The sequence below is a fragment of the Cherax quadricarinatus genome, chromosome 18 (genome assembly GCF_038502225.1).
Source record: "Cherax quadricarinatus isolate ZL_2023a chromosome 18, ASM3850222v1, whole genome shotgun sequence".
In the NCBI taxonomy this organism is placed as follows: Eukaryota; Metazoa; Arthropoda; class Malacostraca; order Decapoda; family Parastacidae; genus Cherax; species Cherax quadricarinatus.
The window spans coordinates 40,392,571-40,417,412 of record NC_091309.1 but is presented as its reverse complement, the minus strand read 5'-3'; the positions used below and the strand labels follow the sequence as shown (position 1 = coordinate 40,417,412).

At 41.1% G+C, this 24,842-nt stretch overlaps 1 protein-coding gene across 4 annotated transcripts in view; it reads right to left on the bottom strand.

Moving 5' to 3' along the window:
• The window catches only part of LOC128689246 (peroxisomal N(1)-acetyl-spermine/spermidine oxidase-like), a 504,316-nt gene that overhangs the window by 385,474 nt on the left and 94,000 nt on the right, over positions 1-24,842 (bottom strand). For all 4 annotated transcript variants that reach the window (XM_070086437.1, XM_070086436.1, XM_070086438.1 and 1 more), the window contains exon 6: positions 5,704-5,931. In XM_070086437.1, coding sequence (XP_069942538.1) covers positions 5,704-5,931 — 228 coding nt within the window. The remainder of the gene's footprint in view (positions 1-5,703; positions 5,932-24,842) is intronic.

The following is a 24,842-nucleotide window of genomic DNA, read 5'->3' as shown; positions in this document are numbered from 1 at the left end:
ACACACACACACACAGGCTGAGGAAAGAAGGTGGGTAGCTCACAAGAAACAACCAGGAGGTATGTGAGGAGCTCAACATGAGATTTCAGGAAGTATTTACAGTGGAGGCTGAAGGGACAATGGGGAGACAAAACAGTGGGGTACAACAACAAGGGATATACCAACAAGTGTTGGATGAATTACACACAACTGAGGAGGAGGTGGAGAAGCTCCTAAGTGACCTTGATACCTCAAAGGCAGTGGGACCGGACAACATCTCTCCATGGGTCCTTAGAGAGGGAGCAGGGACACTACGTGTGCCACTAACCAAAATCTTCAACACTTCCCTTGAAACTGGGCAACTACCTGAAGTATGGAAGAAGGCAAATGTAGTCCCCATCTTTAAGAAAGGAGACAGAAATGAAGCACTAAATTATAGACCAGTGTCACTGACATGTATAGTATGCAAAGTCTTGGAAAAGATTATCAGGAGGAGAGTAGTGGAACACCTGGAGTGGAACAAGATTATAAAAGACAGCCAGCACGGATTCATTGGAAGGCAAATCCTGTGTCACAAACCTACTAGAGTTTTACGACAAGGTAACTGAAGTAAGAAATGAGAGGGGGGAGGGGTTGATTGCATTTTCTTGGACTGCAAGAAGGCCTTCGGCACAGTTCCTCAAAAGAGATTAGTACAGAAGCTAGAGGAACAGGCATGTATAACAGGAAGGGCCCTGCAATGGATCAGAGAACACCTAACAGGGAGACAACAGCGAGTCATGGTCCATGATGAGGTATCACAGTGGGCACCTGTGACGACCGGGGTCCCATAGGAGTCGATCCTAGGACCAGTGCTATTTCTGGTATATGTGAATGACATGATGGCAGGTGCTGTGTTGAGGGAGGAAGGAAGGACAGGTGCTGTGTTGAGGAAAGGAGGAAGTGCAGGTGCTGTGTTGAGGGAAGGAGGAAGGGCAGGTGCTGTGTTGAAGGAGGGAGGAAGGGCAGGTGCTGTGTTGAGGGAAGGAGGAAGGGCAGGTGCTGTGTTGAGGGAAGGAGGAAGGGCAGGTGCTGTGTTGAGGGAGGGAGGAAGGGCAGGTGCTGTGTTGAGGGAAGGAGGAAGGGCAGGTGCTGTGTTGAGGGAAGGAGGAAGGGCAGGTGCTGTGTTGAGGGAGGGAGGAAGGGCAGGTGCTGTGTTGAGGGAAGGAGGAAGGGCAGGTGCTGTGTTGAGGGAAGGAAGAAGGGCAGGTGCTGTGTTGAGGGAAGGAGGAAGGGCAGGTGCTGTGTTGAGGGAAGGAGGAAGGGAAGGTGCTGTGTTGAGGGAGGGAGGAAGGGCAGGTGCTGTGTTGAGGGAAGGAGGAAGGGCAGGTGCTGTGTCGAGGGAGGGAGGAAGGGCAGGTGCTGTGTTGAGGGAGGGAGGAAGGGCAAGTGCTGTGTTGAGGAAGGAAGGGCAGGTGCTGTGTTGAGGGAAGGAAGAAGGGCAGGTGCTGTGTTGAGGGAGGGAGGAAGGGCAGGTGCTGTGTTGAGGGAAGGAGCAAGGGCAGGTGCTGTGTTGAGGGAAGGAGGAAGGGCAGGTGCTGTGTTGAGGGAGGGAGGAAGGGCAGGTGCTGTGTTGAGGGAAGGAGGAAGGGCAGGTGCTGTGTTGAGGGAAGGAGGAAGGGCAGGTGCTGTGTTGAGGGAAGGAGGAAGGGCAGGTGCTGTGTTGAGGGAGGGAGGAAGGGCAGGTGCTGTGTTGAGGGAGGGAGGAAGGGCAGGTGCTGTGTTGAGGAAGGAAGGGCAGGTGTTGTGTTGAGGGAAGGAGGAAGGGCAGGTGCTGTGTTGAGGGAAGGAGGAAGGGCAGGTGCTGTGTTGAGGGAAGGAGGAAGGGCAGGTGCTGTGTTGAGGGAGGGAGGAAGGGCAGGTGCTGTGTTGAGGGAGGGAGGAAGGGCAGGTGCTGTGTTGAGGAAGGAAGGGCAGGTGTTGTGTTGAGGGAAGGAGGAAGGGCAGGTGCTGTGTTGAGGGAAGGAGGAAGGGCAGGTGCTGTGTTGAGGGAGGGAGGAAGGGCAGGTGCTGTGTTGAGGGAGGGAGGAAGGGCAGGTGCTGTGTTGAGGAAGGAAGGGCAGGTGTTGTGTTGAGGGAAGGAGGAAGGGCAGGTGCTGTGTTGAGGGAGGGAGGAAGTGCAGGTGCTGTGTTGAGGGAAGGAGGAAGGGCAGGTGCTGTGTTGAAGGAGGGAGGAAGGGCAGGTGCTGTGTTGAGGGAGGGAGGAAGGGCAGGTGCTGTGTTGAGGGAGGGAGGAAGGGCAGGTGCTGTGTTGAGGGAAGGAGGAAGGGCAGGTGCTGTGTTGAGGGAAGGAGGAAGGGCAGGTGCTGTGTTGAGGGAGGGAGGAAGGGCAGGTGCTGTGTTGAGGGAGGGAGGAAGGGCAGGTGCTGTGTTGAGGGAGGGAGGAAGGGCAGGTGCTGTGTTGAGGGAGGGAGGAAGGGCAGGTGCTGTGTTGAGGGAAGGAGGAAGGGCAGGTGCTGTGTTGAGGGAAGGAGGAAGGGCAGGTGCTGTGTTGAGGGAAGGAGGAAGGGCAGGTGCTGTGTTGAGGGAGGGAGGAAGGGCAGGTGCTCTGTGTTGAGGGAGGGAGGAAGGGCAGGTGCTCTGTGTTGAGGGAGGGAGGAAGGGCAGGTGCTGTGTTGAGGAAGGAAGGGCAGGTGCTGTGATGAGGGAAGGAAGAAGGGCAGGTGCTGTGTTGAGGGAGGGAGGAAGGGCAGGTGCTGTGTTGAGGGAGGGAGGAAAGGCAGGTGCTGTGTTGAGGGAGGAAGGGCAGGTGCTGTGTTGAGGATAGGAGGAAGTGCAGGTGCTGTGTTGAGGGAAGGAGGAAGGGCAGGTGCTGTGTTGAGGGTGGAAGGGCAGGTGCTGTGTTGAGGGAGGGAGGAAGGGCAGGTGCTGTGTTGAGGGAAGGAGGAAGGGCAGGTGCTGTGTTGAGAGAGGAAGGGCAGGTGCTGTGTTGAGGGAAGGAGGAAGGGCAGGTGCTGTGTTGAGAGAAGGAGGAAGGGCAGGTGCTGTGTTGAGGGAAGGAGGAAGGGCAGGTGCTGTGTTGAAGGAGGGAGGAAGGGCAGGTGCTGTGTTGAGGGAGGGAGGAAGGGCAGGTGCTGTGTTGAGGGAGTGAGGAAGGGCAGGTGCTGTGTTGAGGGAAGGAGGAAGGGCAGGTGCTGTGTTGAGGGAAGGAGGAAGGGCAGGTGCTGTGTTGAGGGATGGAGGAAGGGCAGGTGCTGTGTTGAGGAAGGAAGGGCAGGTGCTGTGTTGAGGAAGGAAGGGCAGGTGCTGTGTTGAGGGATGGAGGAGGAGGAACACCTCGAATGTACACACAAGGAAGTTTCTCAATAACAAAGCAATGTTAACAAGTATAATATTTAAGAAAAATAAATTAAAACTGAAGAAATAAACAAACCGAGGCCTCTGAATACTCAATGCCACAAATATAGTAAAATACATTGAAACCTTAAATTGAGTGAGAGACCACAATGATATACTGTAGAAATCTTGGAGTCTCTGAATGAATGATGGAAAACAAAAGAAGTGATGGCACAAGGAATTACATAACTGATCAAAGAAAAAAGAATATTTCTTGTCACTCACTGTTAAACTTCCAGAAACATTTCTGTGAATAATCTATGCATTCAGAATAATAAACATGTTTTTAACATTCTGGCCATGTCCCACCAAGGCAGGTGACCCAAAAAAGAAATATTTGCACCATCATTCACACTATCACTGTCCTGTCAGAGGTGCGTAGTTATGACTTTAGGTATTCCTCTAAACATCAAATATTCCAAACCCTTTCCTAAGAGTGCAGGCGCTGTACTTCCAACCTCCATCTAACCAGCAAAACACATACAGGAGAGTCTTGCTTATACAGCAGGTTAGATTCTAGGCTACTGCTTTAAAGTGAAACATTACAGTGATGATATTCATGTTTACACTATCATATACAGATCTCCCTCAACATTCACGTTTTCAACTTTCACGGGCTTCGCACATTTGCAAATTCCCAACCGCCAAATTCCCAGCCGCCAAATTCCCAGCCACCAAATTCCCAGCTCCAAATCATATTTAAGTTTCCCGCCACGTGCGAGTCCCTACTACCCTCCCTCCGACCCCCGCAACTGGCAGCCAGCCCTCCCACCACTCAGTGTGGTGAGTGTTTTGTTTGTTCATTATTTGCTATTAAGTTACAGAATAAATAATGTAAACCCATTCATGACTGCATACTGGAATGGCTATTAGGACAGGTATTAGACGGTGACATCATGTGTTTACTCTTGAACACTGCAAAGAATTAAACATTTCTGCTACAGCTAATAAGAATAGTAGTAATAATAATAATAATAATAACATAAATAATAATAATAATAATAATAATAATAAATATGATATAATTGAAGAAGGAAATTGTACAAAAATACGAGGGAGTGGTTGACACATCGTCAGTGTGACTTCGTTTATGCTGGAGTGAACATTAGTCTCCCTGCTCTTCCAAACATTTCACAATAATTAATTGTGTTTGGTGCTTGTAGATTGAGTGTGACTGGAGTGGTAGAGGCAGTGATTGAGGCAATGGTATTTAATAACATACATGTTAATAATAATACATGTTATTAATAATATGTACTATTATTATTTATAACATATATGTTATTAAATACATACATGTTAATAATAATACATGTTATTAATAATAACATGTACTATTATTATTTATAACACATATGTTATTAAATACCACTGCCTCAACCGCTGAATTATTGTGAAATGTTTGGAAGAGCAGGGAGACTAATGCTCACTCCAGCATAAACAAAGTCACACTGACGATGTGTCAACCACTCCCTCGTATTTTTGTACAATTTCCTTCTTCAATTATATCGTATTTATTATTATTATTATTATTATTATTATTATTATTATTACTATTGTTATTATTAGCATTAGCAGAAATGTTCGATTCTTTGCTGTGTTCAAGAGTAAACACATGATGTCACCGTCTAATACCTGTCCGAATAGCCATTCCAATATGCAGTCATGAATGAGTTTACATTATTTATTCTGTAGTTTAATAGCAAATAATGAACAAACAAAACTCACCACACTGAGTGGTGGGAGGGCTGGCTGCCAGTTGCGGGGGTCGGAGGGAGGGTAGTAGGGACTCGCAATGGTGGAGGCATTGGTGGAGGCAGTGGTGGAGTCTGTGGTATTTAATAACATACATGTTATTAACATACATGTTATTAAATAACATACGTTACTAAAGCATAACATGTATATATTTAGTACAATTTATGACGTTTTCATGTATTTTATGATTATTCATGGTTCAACAAGTTAAGGAAGCAGTATTGTAATATATTTCCCTACAATATATTGGGGCACCAAACATTCACAGTTTTTCAACATTTGCGAGGCTCTTGATCCCCTAACCCTTGCGAATGTTGAGGGAGACCTGTATAAAGTGAGCAATAGAGCTGGGCCTCAAAAAAGGAATATACAGTATACACATCACTTACGTTAATATATTTTTGTTTTTAGCTTACAGCGAATGGTGAATATATTTATTGTAGGAAGTTTGAATATATGAAGACTGGGTATAATTGAAAACTGCTACATTAGCAAAATGCTGTAAAGCAAAGTGCTGTAAAGTGAAGCCTGCCTGTACAGTATAATAATAAAATATTAAATAATTCTTCAATGTATGCATGTAAAACTTACTTCAATAGCCTTTAATTTTTGTAGAGGCAAGGAGGGAGTGAACATGTCCTTAGCAAGAGCCTTGAGAACACTGAGGGAAGGTGTGAAGATAACATGGTTTGCGTGAATAACCTTGTCAGATGTGAGCATCACCTTACAACCAGAAGCTGAGGCTTTACTAACACCGCCACCCCAGTTTATGGATTTTACAGGCGAGTTCAGAAATAAGCGAGATGATGCTAGTTTTTCCTGAAAGTAAAAAAATCTGGTTACTCTTATGATGCAACTTAAATTTAAAGATGAAAGTTTCTTTGGAAGCAATTCTTAACCCTTTCAGGGCTTCTGACGTACTAGTAAAACTTATACGCCAGGGTTATTGACGTACTAGTACGTGTAAATTCTAGTGCCTTCAAATCTAGCGTGAGAAAGCTGGTAGGCCTACATATGAAAGAATGGGTCTATGTGGTCAGTGTGCACAGTATAAAAAAAATCCTGCAGCACACAGTGCATGAGAAAAAAATACTCCGATTGTGTTTTTGGTTTAAAACAGCGACTTTGCAGTGTATTTTCGTATGGTATTTTTGGTTGTATTCTAGTTTTCCTGGTCTCATTTTAAAGAATGGAAGACATATTACAGAAACTGAGATGATTCTGATTGGTTTCATAATGAAAAGTACCTTGAAATTGAGCTCAAAATTGCAGAAATGTTCGATTTTTGCCAAAGTTCAAAAGTAAACAAATCATGCCACGCGTCCAATACACGTCAACTGGTGACTCTAATATTCTTTCACAAGTGCACTGATATTATTTATACCATTTCTACACCATTTCTATACTAATACAGTAGTCTGCATAACAATAAATCTTCTATTTTTTGCGAGAATAAAAATTCAAAGTAGAAAGCAAAAGAGATGTAAGAGGGGTCTGGGGACGTGACTAATGAACAGAGAAAATATTATTGTAGTGCCAGAAATGTCTGTCTTGTTTGTTCTGGACCCTATTTGGAAATTGGCATCTTTTGAAATTTGTGAAATTGGCAAAATTGCCAATTTCTGACCACTTTATTGGATAGTTGAAATCGGTAAATGGGTGGTTTCTTGTACTCATTCGATAGAAAAAATGGAGTTCTAGCTAAATAGTTATGATTTTTGTCGACTAGTACACTGGAATTGGCCGAAAATAGGGCTCAAATTGGGCGAAATCGCCAATGCGTAAACATTGTTGAGACCGCTAACTTCGCGAGAGCATAATTCCATAAGTTTTCCATCAAATTTCATACTTTTGGTGTCATTATTATCGGGAAAAGATTCTCTATCATTTCATAAGGAAAAATATTTTTTTTTCCGAAAAATTTTCAACCCTGAGAACAAGTTTAGGAGAGGGCCTGCTGACCCTGAAAGGGTTTAAATCTATCAAATATTAAATAATGTTTTTCTAAAAATCCCTTTATGTACTCAACTTCTTGAAACAGTCATTTCAATTTTTAACACACTGGCTGTCTCCCACCAAAATAGGGTGACCCCCCCCCAAAAAAATGCTTTAACCATCATTCACACCATCACTGTCTTGCCAGAGGTGTACTGATACTACAGTTAAGATGACTCATCAAACTGCAAATATCCCCACCTGTCCTTCAGAGTGCAGGCACTGAACTTCCCACCTCCAGCACTCAAGTCCGGTCATGATCTATTTAATTCAGTGGAAAAAAATGAACTAATCAGCATGGTACAGGTGGGTCCCTGATTTATGAACTCCAGATTTATGATAATGCAAATTTACAAACAAGATCCAAAAATAGCATAATGGTGACAAAATACTTGCCATATTAATGATCTACAGTTACAAACAAATGTGATACATAATTACCCTCTAAACTATTGTTCTCTATAGAACAAAAGGTTTAGGACTACATATGATTTGTTTGTAAGCTGAAACACCGGGGCATGCAACTCATTTGTAAGTTGGAAATCCTTTATATATACATGTATAGGACAATTTTTTTTAACATGCCAGCCATCTCCCATGAAGAAAGGGTGACCCGGAAAAAGAAGACAACACTTTCACTATCATTTGTTCAATCACTGCCTTGCCAGACGTACTGACATCACAGTTCAGACAACTCCAAACTGCAACAACCCCACCCCTTTTTCAGAGTGAAGACACTGTACTGCCTGCCTCCAGGGTTCAAGTCTAGATAACTGCTTTCCTTGAATCCCTTCACATATGTTACCTTGCTTACATCCAGAGAGCATGTCCCATCATAAATACCACAAGACTCTAATCACTCCTAACATGCTCACACTAGCCTGCTGGATGTCCAAGCCCCTCCCACTAATCTTTCCTAGAACAACCCCCACCCTTCCTTCCCTCCACCTTAATTGTGCCATACATACAGGTATCCTATGTCAGCCTTAGTTTTTTTAGTTAAAAATTCTGATTTAGGCCTATACCTAATGTTTCCAAAACTGCACGTGGAAACTTTTATTAGGATAAATATCGCTCACCAAGAGCTCTTATCACTCCAATGAATGAAAACACTCCTGATGACAGAAGTGTCCTATTGCAGAAAAAAGTTTACAAATGTTACACACATGTGTAGTTTATACATTTGTATCTCATTTGATATTACAGGCAACTGGTGTGTGGGTGTATATATATATATATATATATATATATATATATATATATATATATATATATATATATATATATATATAATATATATATATATATATATATATATTATATATGTGTATATACAGTGGAACCTCAAAAATCAACGTATCACATATCGAACGTTTCGAAAACAGGACCATTTTTTTGGACAAACTGTGTCCCTATTATCGAACGCGCCCCTATTTTCGGACCACCGGGTACGGGACCTGTCTGCCGGCCCGCTCTGTCCGCGTCCCCGCGCAGGCGCCGTGAGCAGTCTAGCTTTATTTATGCTAGAGTGAACACTAACCTGTGCTCTCATTCACGCATTTTACGATTATTTCGTTGTGTTTAGTGCTTGTGGGACTGTGAAATAAGCTGCCATGGGCCCAAAGAAACTTGCTAGTGGTACCCCTGTGGTAAAGAAAGTGAGAAACACCATAGATGTGAAGAAGGAAATAATACAGAAGTATGAGACTGGTGTGAGACTTGTTGAGCTTGCCAGGATGTATGGGAAAAAAAAGTCGACCACCGGTTCTATCCTGTCAAAGAAAGAACAAATCAAGGAAGCTGATGTTGCAAAAGGTGTTAATATAGGGAGTGGATGAGGTGCCTTCTTCAAAGATTAAGGAGATTTGTGCCAAGTGGAATGATGTCCAAATGTTTGTGCAGAAGTACCACCCTGAGCAAGCTGAAACAAGCCATCTTTGCAACAAGTTCAGTGACAGAACCATGTCCCATTTTAGGGAAATGTTAGAGAGGTGCCAGAAACAGAGGACTGTGGAGAGTTATTTTGTGAGACAAGGGTCTACAGGCCCTCTCCGAGACTCGTTCTCAGGATCGGCCAAATTTAACCATTTGAGGGTCGACAGGCCCTCTCCGAAACTCGTTCTCAGGGTCGGCCAAATTTAAAAAAAAAAAAAAAATTATTTTTTCTTATGAAAAAATAGTTTTTTCTCTAAACATTACTATAGGCTAAACAAAAAATTTTTACCATCAATACTTACCGAGATATGGAGGTGTGAAGTTTGCCAAAATTGAACAACATCTGGTAACATCGCCGACTGCCGTCACTCGGTATTTTTCTATTTACTTTTTTATGTACTATTTTCAATTATTTTTCAATTTTCCTTTTTCTAAGTAACTTTTATGGCCTCTGAGGCCAACATGATCACTATTTTGTAAGTTATTTCTTTTTCAATACTACACAATAAGGGCGTAAACACTGTTGTCATTATTTTGTTTATAGAAAATATTTACACAAACAAACGATATGAAATGTTGTTTATTACTATTTTTCTATATTTTATATACACATACAGTGGACCCCCGCATAGCGACTTTAATCCGTGCAAGAGGGCTCATTGTTATGCGAAATGATTGGTATGCGAATGAATTTTCCCCATAAGAAATAATGGAAATGAAAGTAATCCGTGCAAGACACCCAAAAGTATGAAAAAAAAATTTTTACCACATGAAATATACATTTTTCTACACACACAGAGAAGGATACATGCACAATAGTAGAGTAGTACATGCACAATATATATTGTGCATGTACTACTCTACTAAATGAAGAATAAATGACACTTACCTTTATTGAAGATGCAGCAATGACTGATGAGACACTGTGTCCTGGGAGTGCCTTTTCCTCCTGAGTACTGTAGGTCCTGTTTGGCATTTTCTTCCAGAACAGGCCTTATCACACTGTGTATGCCACTACGATTCTTAAATCTCTCAAACCAACCTTTGCTGGCTTTAAATTCACCAATATGAGCACTAGTTCCAGGCATTTTTCCCTGTTCACCTGGGTGTTAGTCGACTGGTGTGGGTTGCATCCTGGGAGACAAGATTAAGGACCCCAATGGAAATAAGTTAGACAGTCTTCGATGACACTGACTTTTTTGGGTTATCCTGGGTGGCAAATCCTCTGGGGTTAATTGTTTCTTGGTATTCTCAATAAGCCACACCAACAACAGTGCTACAGCAGCAGCAGCAGCAGCTGACAGTGCTACAGCAGCAGCAGACGATGCTACAGCAGCAGCAGACGATGCTACAGCAGCAGCAGACGATGCTACAGCAGCAGCAGACGATGCTACAGCAGCAGCAGACGGTACTACAGCAGCAGCAGCAGCTGACGGTGGTACAGCAGCAGCAGCAGCTGACAGTGCTACAGCAGCAGCAGACGATGCTACAGCAGCAGCAGACGGTACTACAGCAGCAGCAGATGGTACTACAACAGCAGCAGCAGCAGCAGCTGACGGTGGTACAACAGCAGCAGCAGCTGACAGTGCTACAGCAGCAGCAGACGATGCTACAGCAGCAGCAGATGGTACTACAGCAGCAGCAGCAGCTGACGGTGGTACAGCAGCAGCAGCAGCTGTACCACCAATAGTAGCGATGGTTGATTGGGGTTTATTATACAACCTGGCCAGCTCGGAGACACGCACTCCACTTTCATACTTATCAATGATCTTTTTCTTCATCTCTATAGTAATTCTCACCCTTATTGCTGTAGGGTTGGCACTAGAAGCTTTCTTGGGGCCCATGGTCACTTATTTTCCAGATAAAATCACCAAAAACACTGTAATAATACGAAATGTTCCGACTGTATGCTTGGATGTTACCGCGGAGGCTGGCTGGTAAACAATGCCACCGGCGGCACATGTGAGGCTGGCTAAGGGCGCACATTGGACGCATCTCGGACGAAGAGCGGTGAGCGGGTTTTTGAGCGGTATGCGAGGCAAAATTTTTGCGATAAAAGCGAGCGGTATGCGGATTGTACGTTATGTGATGCCGACGGTATGCGGGGGTCCACTGTATACAGTCACAGGGAATGTTTCTAGAAGTTCTGCAGCCTGTGGAACTCTTTGAAACATGGTGTCATGCACAGTGGTGTTTTACATTCCTCACACATAAAACGAGTGTCTCTGCGTTGTTGTGGGCGTTTTTTTGTATGTGAACAGATGTAACACCTCTTCTGAGCCTTTTTCTTGAAAGCAGTAGCAGGCAGTTTTACCAGGAAGTGATCACCATGCTTCAGACGAGCAGGTAGTTGTTGATAATTTGGTGGGCGGTCAATTGCAGGTGCTGTTCTTTGGTACTTGAATACTATTTGTCTGATGACAGACAAACAGAATTCGCCGTACTGTGGTTTGTTTCTGGTTCTCATCTTATACATATTATAAGCATTGAGCATGGAAATGTCCAGAAGATGGAAAAAAGAGTTTTATGTACAACTTATAACTCTTGCAAACACAATCAGCAAACCCAATCTGCATGTCACATTTGTCCACTGAACGCATGTTGAAGGTGTAATCAATCACAGCTGCAGGTTTTAGAATGGGTTCATTGCTCTCTCTATGCTGCCTGCCACTGTCTGCCATTTCATTAGGGTGAACTGATGACAACAGTGTGACATCTCGTTTGTCATGCCACCGAAATGCCATGATGTCATTGGCAGCAAACGCCTGCACCTCACCTCTACGAGTGCCAGCATCAAACCTGGGCATATGTTTCCGATTTGCACGCACTGTGCCACACACATCTGTCATGTTCACTCGCAAAAAATCACGGAGTGAGGGGCTTGTGTACCAGTTATCTGTATATATTATATGCCCCTTACCAAGGTATGGTTCTATCATTGTTCTAACCACATCACCTGAGATGCCCAATAACTTCCTGGTATTTTGCAATGTATAACTTCCAGTGTACACAATAATATCCAATACGAGACCACTGTAACAATCACAAAGCACAAACAACTTTATACCAAAGCGTTTCCTCTTGCTTGGTATGTACTGCTTAAAAGAAAGTCTTCCTTTGAACAGAATCAAAGACTCGTCAATTACAAGCTTCCTGAAGGGATAAAAATGCGTACTCAATTTCTCTTTCAGATACACAAACACATTCCTAATCTTATATAACCTGTCGTTTCTGTCAGGCCTGGTTTTGTCTGAGAAGTGAAGCATACGTAACATTAGCACAAATCGATTCACTGGCATTATATCACTGAAACCTGGGGTTGCAATCAGGCGGTCTGTTGACAAGTATGATTTCACTTTGTGCTTATACACATGTGGCATAAGCATTATTGTGGCAAAGAAAAGATACATCTCAGCCACAGTTGCCTCCTTCCACTGGTGTAGACGTGATTTTGGTGAAAGTAATGTGTTTCCCATGGTGTACTCGTAGTATGTGTTGCTTTCCATGACAATACTTTCCATCAGTGGTTCGTCAAAGAATAACTCGAAACATTCCAGTTCAGTGGCATTGTTCCCAAGTGTACAAGATGGCCGTATTCCACTTTGGCTGTCATCAAACTGGTGGGCATTTGGAACAAAATTGACAGCTTCCTGCCAATCCCAGGTGCGGTCTGCTGGTGGGTACTGGACAATGACAGGTGGTTGTGGTTGTGGAGGTTGTGGTTGTGGAGGCTGGTGTGGTGGGTGGGTGGGGGATGGTGGCCTTTGTTGATCAGCTGAGGCAGCGGCATGGGTGGCAGCGTGGGTGGCAGCATGGCCCACTGCTGGTGCCTCACCGCCGGCACCACTACCACCACGCACATTTTCCATCCCAATTGCAACAGTATCATCGTCATTTTCACTCTCTGTTCCTGCTGTACAGCCACGGGATGTACTCCGAGATGCACTCCTTCCCCTTGGAATAGCATATGGCACACTACCAGAGCGCATATATCGTTGTATATACTGACGCTTCACTGGAGAATATTGCACTTCACTATCACTACTGGAATTAGTTTGAAGAGCCTGTAGTTCATATTCACTATCACTATCATCACCCATGCTCTCATCTGAGTCTGGGATTTGGGAAAATAGAAGTTTCCTCTTTGATTCTGGTACAACTGAACGTGAACAAGACGGCCCAGCACCAGAGGTGGAAGGCTGAGGGTCGTCTGGGTTTTCCTCACTATTACCGATATTATGGTCATTAGTTTCGGTCAAAACCTCACCAAAACCTTGAAACTCATCTTCACTGGCACTTCCATCTGTATTAGAACTGTCACTGGGGAACAAAAGTGTCCCAATTCGCCGAGGAGTGAGGAGCTTCTTACCGCGAGGCATGGTGGATATTGTTTACTAAGATGGCGTTCCCACAATGCACCACTGGGTCCCAGATTTTTTTTCTACCATGCACACCGACCACACAGACCCATTCTCTCACATGTAGGCCTACCAGCCTTTTCCTGCGAGATCTGACGGCGCTAGAATTTGTGCGTACTAGTACGTCAAAAAACCCTGCGCGTAACACGTACTAGTACGTCCGAAACCCTCAAAGGGTTAAAAAAAAAAAAATAATTTTTCTTATGAAAAGATAGAGAATCTTTCCCCAATCATAATGACACCAAAAATATGAAATTTGATTTAAAACTTACGGAATAATGCTCTCGTGAATTAGCGGTCTCGGCAATGTTTACAGATCGGCGATTTTGCCCACTTTGAGCCCCATTTTCGGCCAGTTCCACTGTACTAGTAGACAAAAAACATGAATATTTCGCTAGAACTCCATTTTTTCTATTGAATGAGTGCAAGAAACCACCCATTTACCAATTTAAACTATCCAGTACAGTGGTCAGAATTTAGCAATTTTGCCAATTTCACACAAATTTCAAAAGATGCCAATTTCCGAATAGGGTCTAGAACAAACAAGAAATACATTCCTGGCACTAAAATGACATTTCCTCTGTTCATTAGTCACGTCTCAAGGCCCCTCTTACATTCTTCTGCTTTCCACTTGGAATTTTTATTCTCACAAAAAATAGAAGATTTACTGTTATGCAGACTACTGCATTAGTGTAAAACATGGCATGAATCATATTGGCGCACTTGCAAAAGAATATTAGATTGAAGTGTATTGGACGCTTGGCATGATTTGTTTACTTTTGAACTTTGGAAAAAATCGAACATTTCTGCTACTTTGAGCTCAATTTCAAGGTACTTTTCATTGTAAAACCAGTCAAAACCATCTCAATTTCTATGATATGCCTTTCATTCTATAAAATTAGACCAAGAAAACTAGAATACAACAATAAATACCATACGAAAATACAGTGCAAAGTCGCTGTTTTATTCCAAAAAAACGGCCAAAGTTTTTTTTCTCATTATGCACTGTGTGCTGCAGGATTTTTTTATACTGTGCACACTGACCACATAGACCCATTCTTTCATATGGAGGCCTACCAGCTTTCTCCCACTAGATTTGAGGGCGCTAGAATTTAGGCGTACTAGTACGTCAAAAACCCTGGGTCATAAGCCGTACTAGTACGTCCGAAACCCTCAAAGGGTTAAAAGACAGAGAAGGGAAGTAACCCCAGAGAGGGCTTTACCTGAAGTCCTCATGGAGGGGGATTCTCCTTCCAAACACTAACCCCAACTCCCTCTCTCCTCCTCCCTATCTTCCAGATGCCATCACCAATCTTCAATAAAGGTAAGTAAAAATGTTATTTTATATGTATTACTATACATAATTAAAAACTATAGTATTTTTTGTATGTAAAACTGTAATTAATCTCTATAAAATGTATTTTTTGTGTGAATATTTTTGGGTTTCTGGAACGGATTAATTGTATTTCCATTATTTCTTATGGGAAATATTGCTTCAAATTTCAGACTTCTCGAAATTAGAACTAGCTCCTGGAACGGATTAAGTTCGATTTTTGAGGTTCCACTAACTATATATATATATATATATATATATATATATATATATATATATATATATATATATATATATATATATATATATATATATATATATATATATATATATTATATATATATATATATATATATTATATATATATATATATATATATATATATTATATATATATATATATATATATATATATATATACGTATATATTATATATATATATATATATATATATATATATATATATATATATATATATATATATATATATATACCGAGGCAGGGTGACCCAAAAAAGAAAGAAAATCCCCAAAAAGAAAATACTTTCATCATCATTCAACACTTTCACCACACTCACACATTATCACTGTTTTTGCAGAGGTGCTCAGAATACAACAGTTTAGAAGCATACACATATAAAGATACACAACATATCCCTCCAAACTGCCAATATCCCAAACCCCTCCTTTAAAGTGCAGGCATTGTACTTCCCATTTCCAGGACTCAAGTCTGATTATATGAAAATAACTGGTTTCCCTGAATCCCTTCACTAAATATTAAACTGCTCACACTCCAACAGATCGTCAGGTCCCAAGCACCATTCGTCTCCATTCACTCCTATCTAACATGTTCATGCACGCTTGCTGGAAGTTCAAGCCCCTTGCCCACAAAACCTCCTTTACCCCCTCTCTCCAACCCTTTCGAGGACGACCCCTACCCCGCCTTCCTTCCCCTATAGATTTATATGCTTTCCATGTCATTCTACTTTGATCCATTCTCTCTAAATGACCAAACCACCTCAACAACCCCTCTTCTGCCCTCTGACTAATACTTTTTTTAACTCCACACCTTTTCCTAATTTCCACACTCCGAATTTTCTGCATAATATTTACACCACACATTGCCCTTAAATAAGACATCTCCACTGCCTCCAACCGTCTCCTCGCTGCTGCATTTACCACCCAAGCTTCACACCCATATAAGAGTGTTGGTACTACTATACTTTCATACATTCCCTTCTTTGCCTCCATAGATAACGTTTTTTGACTCCACATATACCTCAACGCACCACTCACCTTTTTTCCCTCATCAATTCTATGATTAACCTCATCCTTCATAAATCCATCCGCCGACACGTCAACTCCCAAGTACAGTGGTCCCTCAATAATCGTCCATAATCCGTTCCTGGAAGTGGGACTATTATCGAAATGGACGATTTACGAATCAATTTTCCCCATAAGAAATAATGTAAATTCAATTAATCCGTTCCTGATACCCAGAAGTATTAAAACAAAAAATTTTTTTACATGAAATATAGATGTAGTACATAAACAATACAGTGTCACACGATGAATTAAACATTAACAGAATAACACTCACCTTTATACTGGCGATTCTTCTTTGTGTATGGAAGACTGGAGAAGGAGACAGATTGGAGGATTTACTGTTTGGAAGGGGAATCCCCTTCCATCAACACCTCAGGTACCAATTGCTTTTCTGGGGTTACTTCTCTTCTCTGTTTCTTAATGCCACTAGGACCACCTTGAGAGTCACTGGAGTCCTGTCTTGCAAAAAAACTGTCCAGAGAGCTCTGTTTCTGGCATCTCTTTAAAACTTCCCTAAAATGGGCCAAGACTCTGTCACTGTACAAGTTGCCGATATGGCTTGCAACATCCTTCTCTGGGTGATGTTTCTCCATAAATCCTCTTTGGCATTTTCTTCCAAAAGAGGCCTGTTTCATCACAATTGAACACTTGTTCAGGTTTCAGTCCTTCACTGTTTATGTACTCCTTGAATTCATGCACACATTTTTCAGCCGCCTTGTGGTCCAAACTGGCAGCCTCACCATGCCTTACCACACTGTGTATGCCAGTACGCTTCTTAAATCTCTCAAACCAGCCTTTGCTGGCCTTAAATTCACTCACATCACCACTAGTTGCAGGCAATTTCTTTACCAAATCGTCATGCAACTGCCTAGCCTCTTCACAAATAAGCAACGTCATAAGACTATCTCCTGCTAATTGTTTCTCATTTATCCACACCAATAATAACTTCTCAACATCTTCGAGTACTGGTGATCTCATTTTTGTCAGCATATTTACTCCCTTTGCAACAACAGCATCCTTGATTTCCTTTTTCTTGGCTATGATGGAAGACATGGTTGTACGGGATTTGTTATACATCCTGGCCAGTTCATCCACACGTACGCCACTATCATATTGTTCAATAATGTTTTTCTTAAATTCAGTCGTATTTCTCACCTTCTTTACCAAAGGCTTGGCACTAGGAGCTTTCTTTGGAGCCATGGTAGCTTATTTAGCACTTAAATAACTTGCAAGCACTAAAATAAATGGAATATTATGAAATATTTTGCTGGAGCACGTGAGGGGACCGTCGCTCACTGGTAAACAATGGCACACTGGCTGGGAAGGAAAGGCCAAGGCGGCTCAGAGCGTGAGTACGCGTCCGGGACGAAGGACTATTAGTGAGTTACTGGACCATTTGTGAGCCAATATTTTGACGAAAAAACAGGACTATTTCCGAAATGGACGACTTTCAGACCGGACGATTATTGAGGGACCACTGTATCTGAAAACATTCACTTCTTCCATACTCCTCCTCCCCAATTTGACATCTAATTTTTCTTTATCTAAATCATTTGATACCCTTATCACCTTACTCTTTTCTATGTTCACTTTCAACTTTCTACCTTTACACACATTCCCAAACTCATCCACTAACCTTTGCAATTTTTCTTTAGAATCTCCCATAAGCACAGTATCATCAACAAAAAGTAACTGTGTCATTTCCCATTTTGAATTTGATTCCCCAACACCCTAGCATTTACTTCCTTTACAACCCCATCTATAAATATATTAAACAACCATGGTGACATTACACATCCCTGTCTAAGACCTACTTTTACCGGGAAGTAGGCTCCCTCTCTTCTACACACCCTAACCTGAGCCTCACTATCCTCATAAAAACTCTTTACAGCATTTAATAACTTACCACCTATTCCGTATACTTGCAACATCTGCCACATTGCTCCTCTATCCACTCTATCATATGCCTTTTCTAAATCCATAAATGCAATAAAAACTTCCCTACCTTTATCTAAATACTGTTCACATATATGCTTCAATGTAAACACTTGATCTACACATCCCCTACCCACTCTGAAACCTCCTTGCTCATCTGCAATCTTACATTCTGTCTTACCTTTAAGTCTTTCAATTATAACCCTACCGTACACTTTTCCTGGTATACTCAGTAAACTTATTCCTCTATAATTTTTACAGTCTCTTTTGTCCCCTTTCCCTTTATATAAAGGGACTATACATGCTCTCCGCCAATCCCTAGGTACCTTCCCCTCTTTCATACATTTATAAAACAAAAGTACCAACCACTCCAACACTATATCCCCCCCTGCTTTTAACATTTCTGTCATGATCCCATCAGTTCCAGCTGCTTTATCCCCTTTCATTCTACGTAATGCCTCACGTACCTCCCCCACACTTACATTCTGCTCTTCTTCACTCCTAAAAGATGGTATACCTCCCTGACCAGTGCATGAAATTACTGCCTCTCTTTCTTCCTTAACATTTAAAAGCTCCTCAAAATATTCTCGCCATCTACCTAATACCTCCATCTCCCCATCTACTAACTCCCCTACTCTGTTTTTAACTGACAAATTCATACTTTCCCTAGGCTTTCTTAACTTGTTTAACTCCAAAATTTTTTCTTATTTTCATTAAAATTTCTTGACAGTGCCTCTCCCACTCTATCATCTGCTCTCCTTTTGCACTCTCTCACCACTCTCTTTACCTTTCTTTTACTCTCCATATACTCTGCTCTTCTTATAACACTTCTGCATTGTAAAAACCTCTCATAAGCTACCTTTTTCTCTTTTATCACACCCTTTACTTCATCATTCCACCAATCACTCCTCTTTCCTCCTGCCCCCACCCTCTTATAACCACAAACTTCTGCCCCACATTTTAATACTGCATTTTTAAAACTATTCCAATCCTTTTCAACCCCCCCCCCCCCCCACTACTCATCTTTGCACTAGCCCACCTTTCTGCCAATAGTCGCTTATATCTCACCCGAACTTCCTCCTCCCTTAGTTTATACACTTTCACCTCCCTCTTACTTGTTCTTGCCACCTTCCTCTTTTCCCATCTACCTCTTACTCTAACTGTAGCTACAACTAAATTTTTTTTTTTTTTTTTTATTATCACACTGGCCGATTCCCACCAAGGCAGGGTGGCCCGAAAAAGAAAAACTTTCACCATCATTCACTCCATCACTGTCTTGCCAGAAGGGTGCTTTACACTACAGTTTTTAAACTGCAACATTAACACCCCTCCTTCAACTAAATAATGATCCGATATATCAGTTGCCCCTCTATAAACATGTAAATCCTGGAGCCTACCCATCAACCTTTTATCCACCAATACATAATCTAATAAACTACTTTCATTACGTGCTACATCATACCTTGTATATTTATTTATCCTCTTTTTCATAAAATATGTATTACTTATTACCAAATCTCTTTCTACACATAGCTCAATTAAAGGCTCCCCATTTACATTTACCCCTGGCACCCCAAATTTACCTACTACTCCCTCTATAACATTTTTACCCACTTTAGCATTGAAATCCCAAACCACCATTACTCTCACACTTGATTCAAAACTCCCCATGCATTCACTCAACATTTCCCAAAATCTCTCTCTCTTCTCTACACTTCTCTCTTCTCCAGGTGCATACACGCTTATTATAACCCACTTTTCACATCCAATCTTTATTTTACTCCACATAATCCTTAAATTAATACATTTATAGTCCCTCTTTTCCTGCCATATCTTATCCTTCAACATTATTGCTACTCCTTCTTTAGCTCTAACCCTATTTGAAACCCCTGACCTAATCCCATTTATTCCTCTCCATTGAAACTCTCCCACCCCCTTCAGCTTTGTTTCACTTAAAGCCAGGACATCCAGCTTCTTCTCATTCATAACATCCACAATCATCTCTTTCTTATCATTTGCACAACATCCACGCACATTCAGACTTCCCACTTTGACAATTTTCTTCTTCTTATTCTTTTTAGTAATCTTTACAGGAAAAGGGGTTACTAGCCCATTGTTCCCGGCATTTTAGTTGACTTTTACAACACGCATGGCTTACGGAGGAAAGATTCTTATTCCACTTCCCCATGGATGTAAAAGGAAAAGTAATAAGACCAAGAACTATTAAGATAAAATCAAAGAAAACTCAGATGAGTGTGTATAAATAAATGTGTACATGTATGTGTAGTGTGACCTAAGTGTAAGTAGAAGTAGCAAGACATACCTGTAATCTTGCATATTTATGAGACAGACAAAAGACATCAGCAATCCTACCATCATGTAAAACAATTACAGGCTTTCGTTTTACACTCACTTGGCAGGACGGTATGTTCAGGTGCCAGTACTGACCGAATTTGTTCCCATAAGGAATATTGTGAAGTAGATTAGTCCATTTCAGACCCTCAAACATACACGTACAAATGCACTTACATAAATACACTTACATAATTGGTCGCATTGGGAGGTGATCGTTATGCGGGGGTCCACTGTGTGTGTGTGTGTGTGTGTGTGTGTGTGTGTGTGTGTGTGTGTGTGTGTGTGTGTGTGTGTGTGTGTGTGTGTGTGTGTGTGTGTGTGTGTGTGTGTGTATATATATATATATATATATACAGTGGACCCCCGCTTAACGATCACCTCCAAATGCGACCAATTATGTAAGTGTATTTATGTAAGTGCGTTTGTACGTGTATGTTTGGGGGTCTGAAATGGACTAATCTACTTCACAATATTCCTTATGGGAAAAAATTCGGTCAGTACTGGCACCTGAACATACTACTGGAATGAAAAAAGTTCGTTAACCGGGGGTCCACTGTATATATATACAGTGGACCCCCGGTTAACGAACTTTTTTCATTCCAGTAGTATGTTCAGGTACCAGTACTGACGGAATTTTTTCCCATAAGGAATATTGTGAAGTAGATTAGTCCATTTCAGACCCCCAAACATACACGTACAAACGCACTTACATAAATACACTTACATAATTGGTCGCATTTGGAGGTGATCGTTAAGCGGGTGTCCACTGTATATATATATATATATATATATATATATATATATATATATATATATATATATATATATATATATATATATATATATATAGATATATATACACAGTGGACCCCCGCATAACGATTACCTCCGAATGTGACCAATTATGTAAGTGTATTTATGTAAGTGCGTTTGTATGTGTATGTTTGGGGGTCTGAAATGGACTAATCTACTTCACAATATTTCTTATGGGAACAAATTCGGTCAGTACTGGCACCTGAACATACTTCTGGAGTGAAAAAATATCGTTAACCGGGGGTCCACTGTATATATATACACACACACACACATACACACACACACACACACACACACATACATACATATACAAAAAATATGTAAATAAAGTGGCACATATTGAACACTATAAAACTTTATTAGTAAAGGTCTCACTCATGAGAAGCTTTAGTAATCCAACAGAGGGTATGAGAGACTCACAGAATGCGGTATATAAGAGCACAGACGTCAAACATTAAGTCAGTGGCATGTCAGTCAGGTCACCTGTCATTCACAAGAACAGCCATGACCACTGGATGATGCTAAACTTGACATTATAGTTATTCCAGAACACAAGGAGCTTTGGCTTCTCCAGAGATTTAGCTTAACTGATTTAAGGCCAACAGAACCCAGGTGTCAGGTTACATCACTGTGTGCCCCCCTGCCTACACTACAACTTACCTCCATGCTATTAACTATTTACCTGCCTTTATGTCTCTGTATTAAATTAATAAAATCCCTGGTTAGCAATGCATTTCCATAATTAAGTTACCTGATGTTTCATAAGTCTCCCTTAAACATTTATTATACACTTTGTATGTAACAACCCAGAACTGAGGGATTTTCAAGAGGCAATTTAGAAAAACAAAGATACAAAATACAATGTTTCACTTGGAAATCTAGTGTTTTTAAGTATAGTTCAGGACATTTATTATAGGAAATATCCATATTCTCATTGTCCCAAACATATGGAAAACAATAAATTCTTATACTTAATATCTGTAATCCTCACAACCATTAAAGCACTGATTGTGTCTACATAATGTTAATATGCTAGAATCCTCATTACCTATAATCATCATCAAACCTGTAATTCTTAAAACAATTAAACTTGATAAAAGCCATACAGCATGTACTAGTAGGATATTCAATTCTCTTGTATTCCATGAAACTCTTGAATTTATATTTACAACCACCTAAGAGACTGTGTAAAAACACTCAATTAGTCATTGCCTTATTAATCTTTACTTAATCTTAAGTTTATCCAAAATGCTCTGCCCATTAAGGGGCTTTCTGCATGCACACCTAAATGTCATCTACCTCTATACAAATATTGTATCATGATGAAATAAAGATGTAAACTTCATTCAAAATATAAAATTTTGCTACGAGTGACTTATTCAGTCCTAATGCAGAGATAACTAAAAAATGAGTATACAGATACTCCTCACTTAATGACCGAGTTCCGTTATTAAGGTAGGTCAGTAAGCAAACTGGTCATTAGGCGAGGAGCCGCCCCTTACTGATATTTCAAGCATACTGTACTGGTAGTGGGTTTGTGCCAACCATCTTTAGATATTATTTTAATGTCACCGTCTTTAGATATCATTTTAATGTCACATTGTTAGTACAGTAGACCATTACATTACACAGTAGTTACCTTCCCGAAAACACCGTGTTAGTTAAACTGAAGAACTTAGGGAAAAAATATGGTTATGTTCCTGGAGCCCCAAAAAAGCCAAACAACTTTTTTTTTTAGACCTCCAGATCTTACAAAAATAAAAGTGAATATGTAATTGTAGTTCATTGTCATGATGTATTATGTTGTTTTTACTGCTTAAGACTGCACATGCAACAAAAATAAGAGTATTTCTTACCTAAAATTGTGGGTGCTGGTGTTTGTCAATGATGGTAGAGGTTCTGGTACTGAGGGTGATGGTTGTACTAGTGTATATAAGTTCTGTAATGGATTTCTGGGCTATTTTACCCTACAGTAATTATACAGCTGGCAGTATCAGCTGCTCTAGACACTGTTTCAGAGCACTGCTTCTAGATTTGTCAGGGTCCTCTTCAGTGAAAAAGTCTAACTTTAAGTCAGCAAGTCAGCCAAGTAAGTCAAGTCAGTAAATCAGTCAGTAAAGTCAGTCAGTCAAGTCAGTCAGTCAATCAAGTCAGTATGTCAGTCAAGTTAGTCAGTAAATCAGTCAAGTCAGTCAATAAAGTAAGTCAGTCAGTAAAGTGTCAGTCAAGTCAGTAAGTTAGTCAGTCAGTCAGTAAGTCAGTCAGTCAATCAAGTCAGTCAGAAAGTCAAGTCAGTCAGAAAGTCAAGTCAGCCAGTCAAGTCAGTCAGTAAAGTAAGTCAGTACAGTAAGTCAGTCAAGTCAGTCAATAAATCAAGTCAGTCAGTAAATCAGTCAAGTCAGTCAGTCAAGTCAGTCAGTCAAGTAAGTCAGTAAAGTCAGTCAGTCAGTGAAGTCAGTAAATCAGTCAGGTCAGTCAAGTCAGTTAGTCAGTCAGTCAGTAAGTCAATCAAGTCAGTCAGTAAGTCAGTCAAGTCAGTCAGTAAATCTGTCAAGTCAGTCAGTAAAGTAAGTCAGTCAGTAAGTCAGTCAGTTAAGTCAGTCAGTAAAGTCAGTCAAGTCAGTCAAGTCAGTAAGTCAGTCAAGTCAAGTAAGTCAGTAAGTCAAGTAACTCAGTCAAGTAAGTCTGTCAGTAAGTTAAATAAGTCAGTCAGTCAATCAATTCAGTCAGTTATTCATCACCCAAACTCATATATTTACCTCATTCTTTTTAACTGTACAAACTGATGCTTCATTAAGGCCACAGGCTCTCTCCTGTTTAATACAGTGGACCCCGCCTTACGATATTAATCCGTTCCTGAGAGCTCATCGTAAGCCGAAATTATCGTTAGCTGAATTAATTTTCCCCACAAGAAATAACGGAAATCAAATTAATCCGTTCCTGACACCCCACAGCATGAAAAAAACAAATTTTTTGCCACAAGAAATATTAATTTTAATACACACAAACTGAAGAAGACATGCACAATTACTACTCTACTAAGAAGAGAATACATGACACTTACCTTTATTGAAGATCTGGTGATGACTGATGGGATGGGAGGAGGGGAGAGTGTGGAAGTTATTGTTTAGAAGGGGAATCCCCTTCCATTAGGACTTGAGGTAGCAAGTCCTTTTCCGGGGTTACTTCCCTTCTTCTTTTAATGCCACTAGGACCAGCTTGAGAGTCACTGAACCTCTGTCGCACAACAAATCTGTCCATAGAGCTCTGTACCTCCCATTCCTTTAAGATTTTCCTAAAATGGGCCATAACATTGTCATTGTGCAGGTTGCCAACACTGCTTCCAGTAGCTGTGTCAGGGTGATTTTCATCCGTAACGGTTTGCAGTTCAACCCACTTTGCACATTTCCTTAATCTCTTTTTTCAATTCCATACTAACTCTTGCCCTTTTTATCACAGGGATGGCACTAGAAGCTTTCTTGGGATCCATGGTGACTTATTCTGCAGTTACAAGCACTAAAAACACTGGGATAATGTGAAATGTACGGAATGTATGCGGAGATGCAACCGCACTGGCTGGCTTGTAAACACTGGTGCTAAGGCCACACGTGAGATGCGT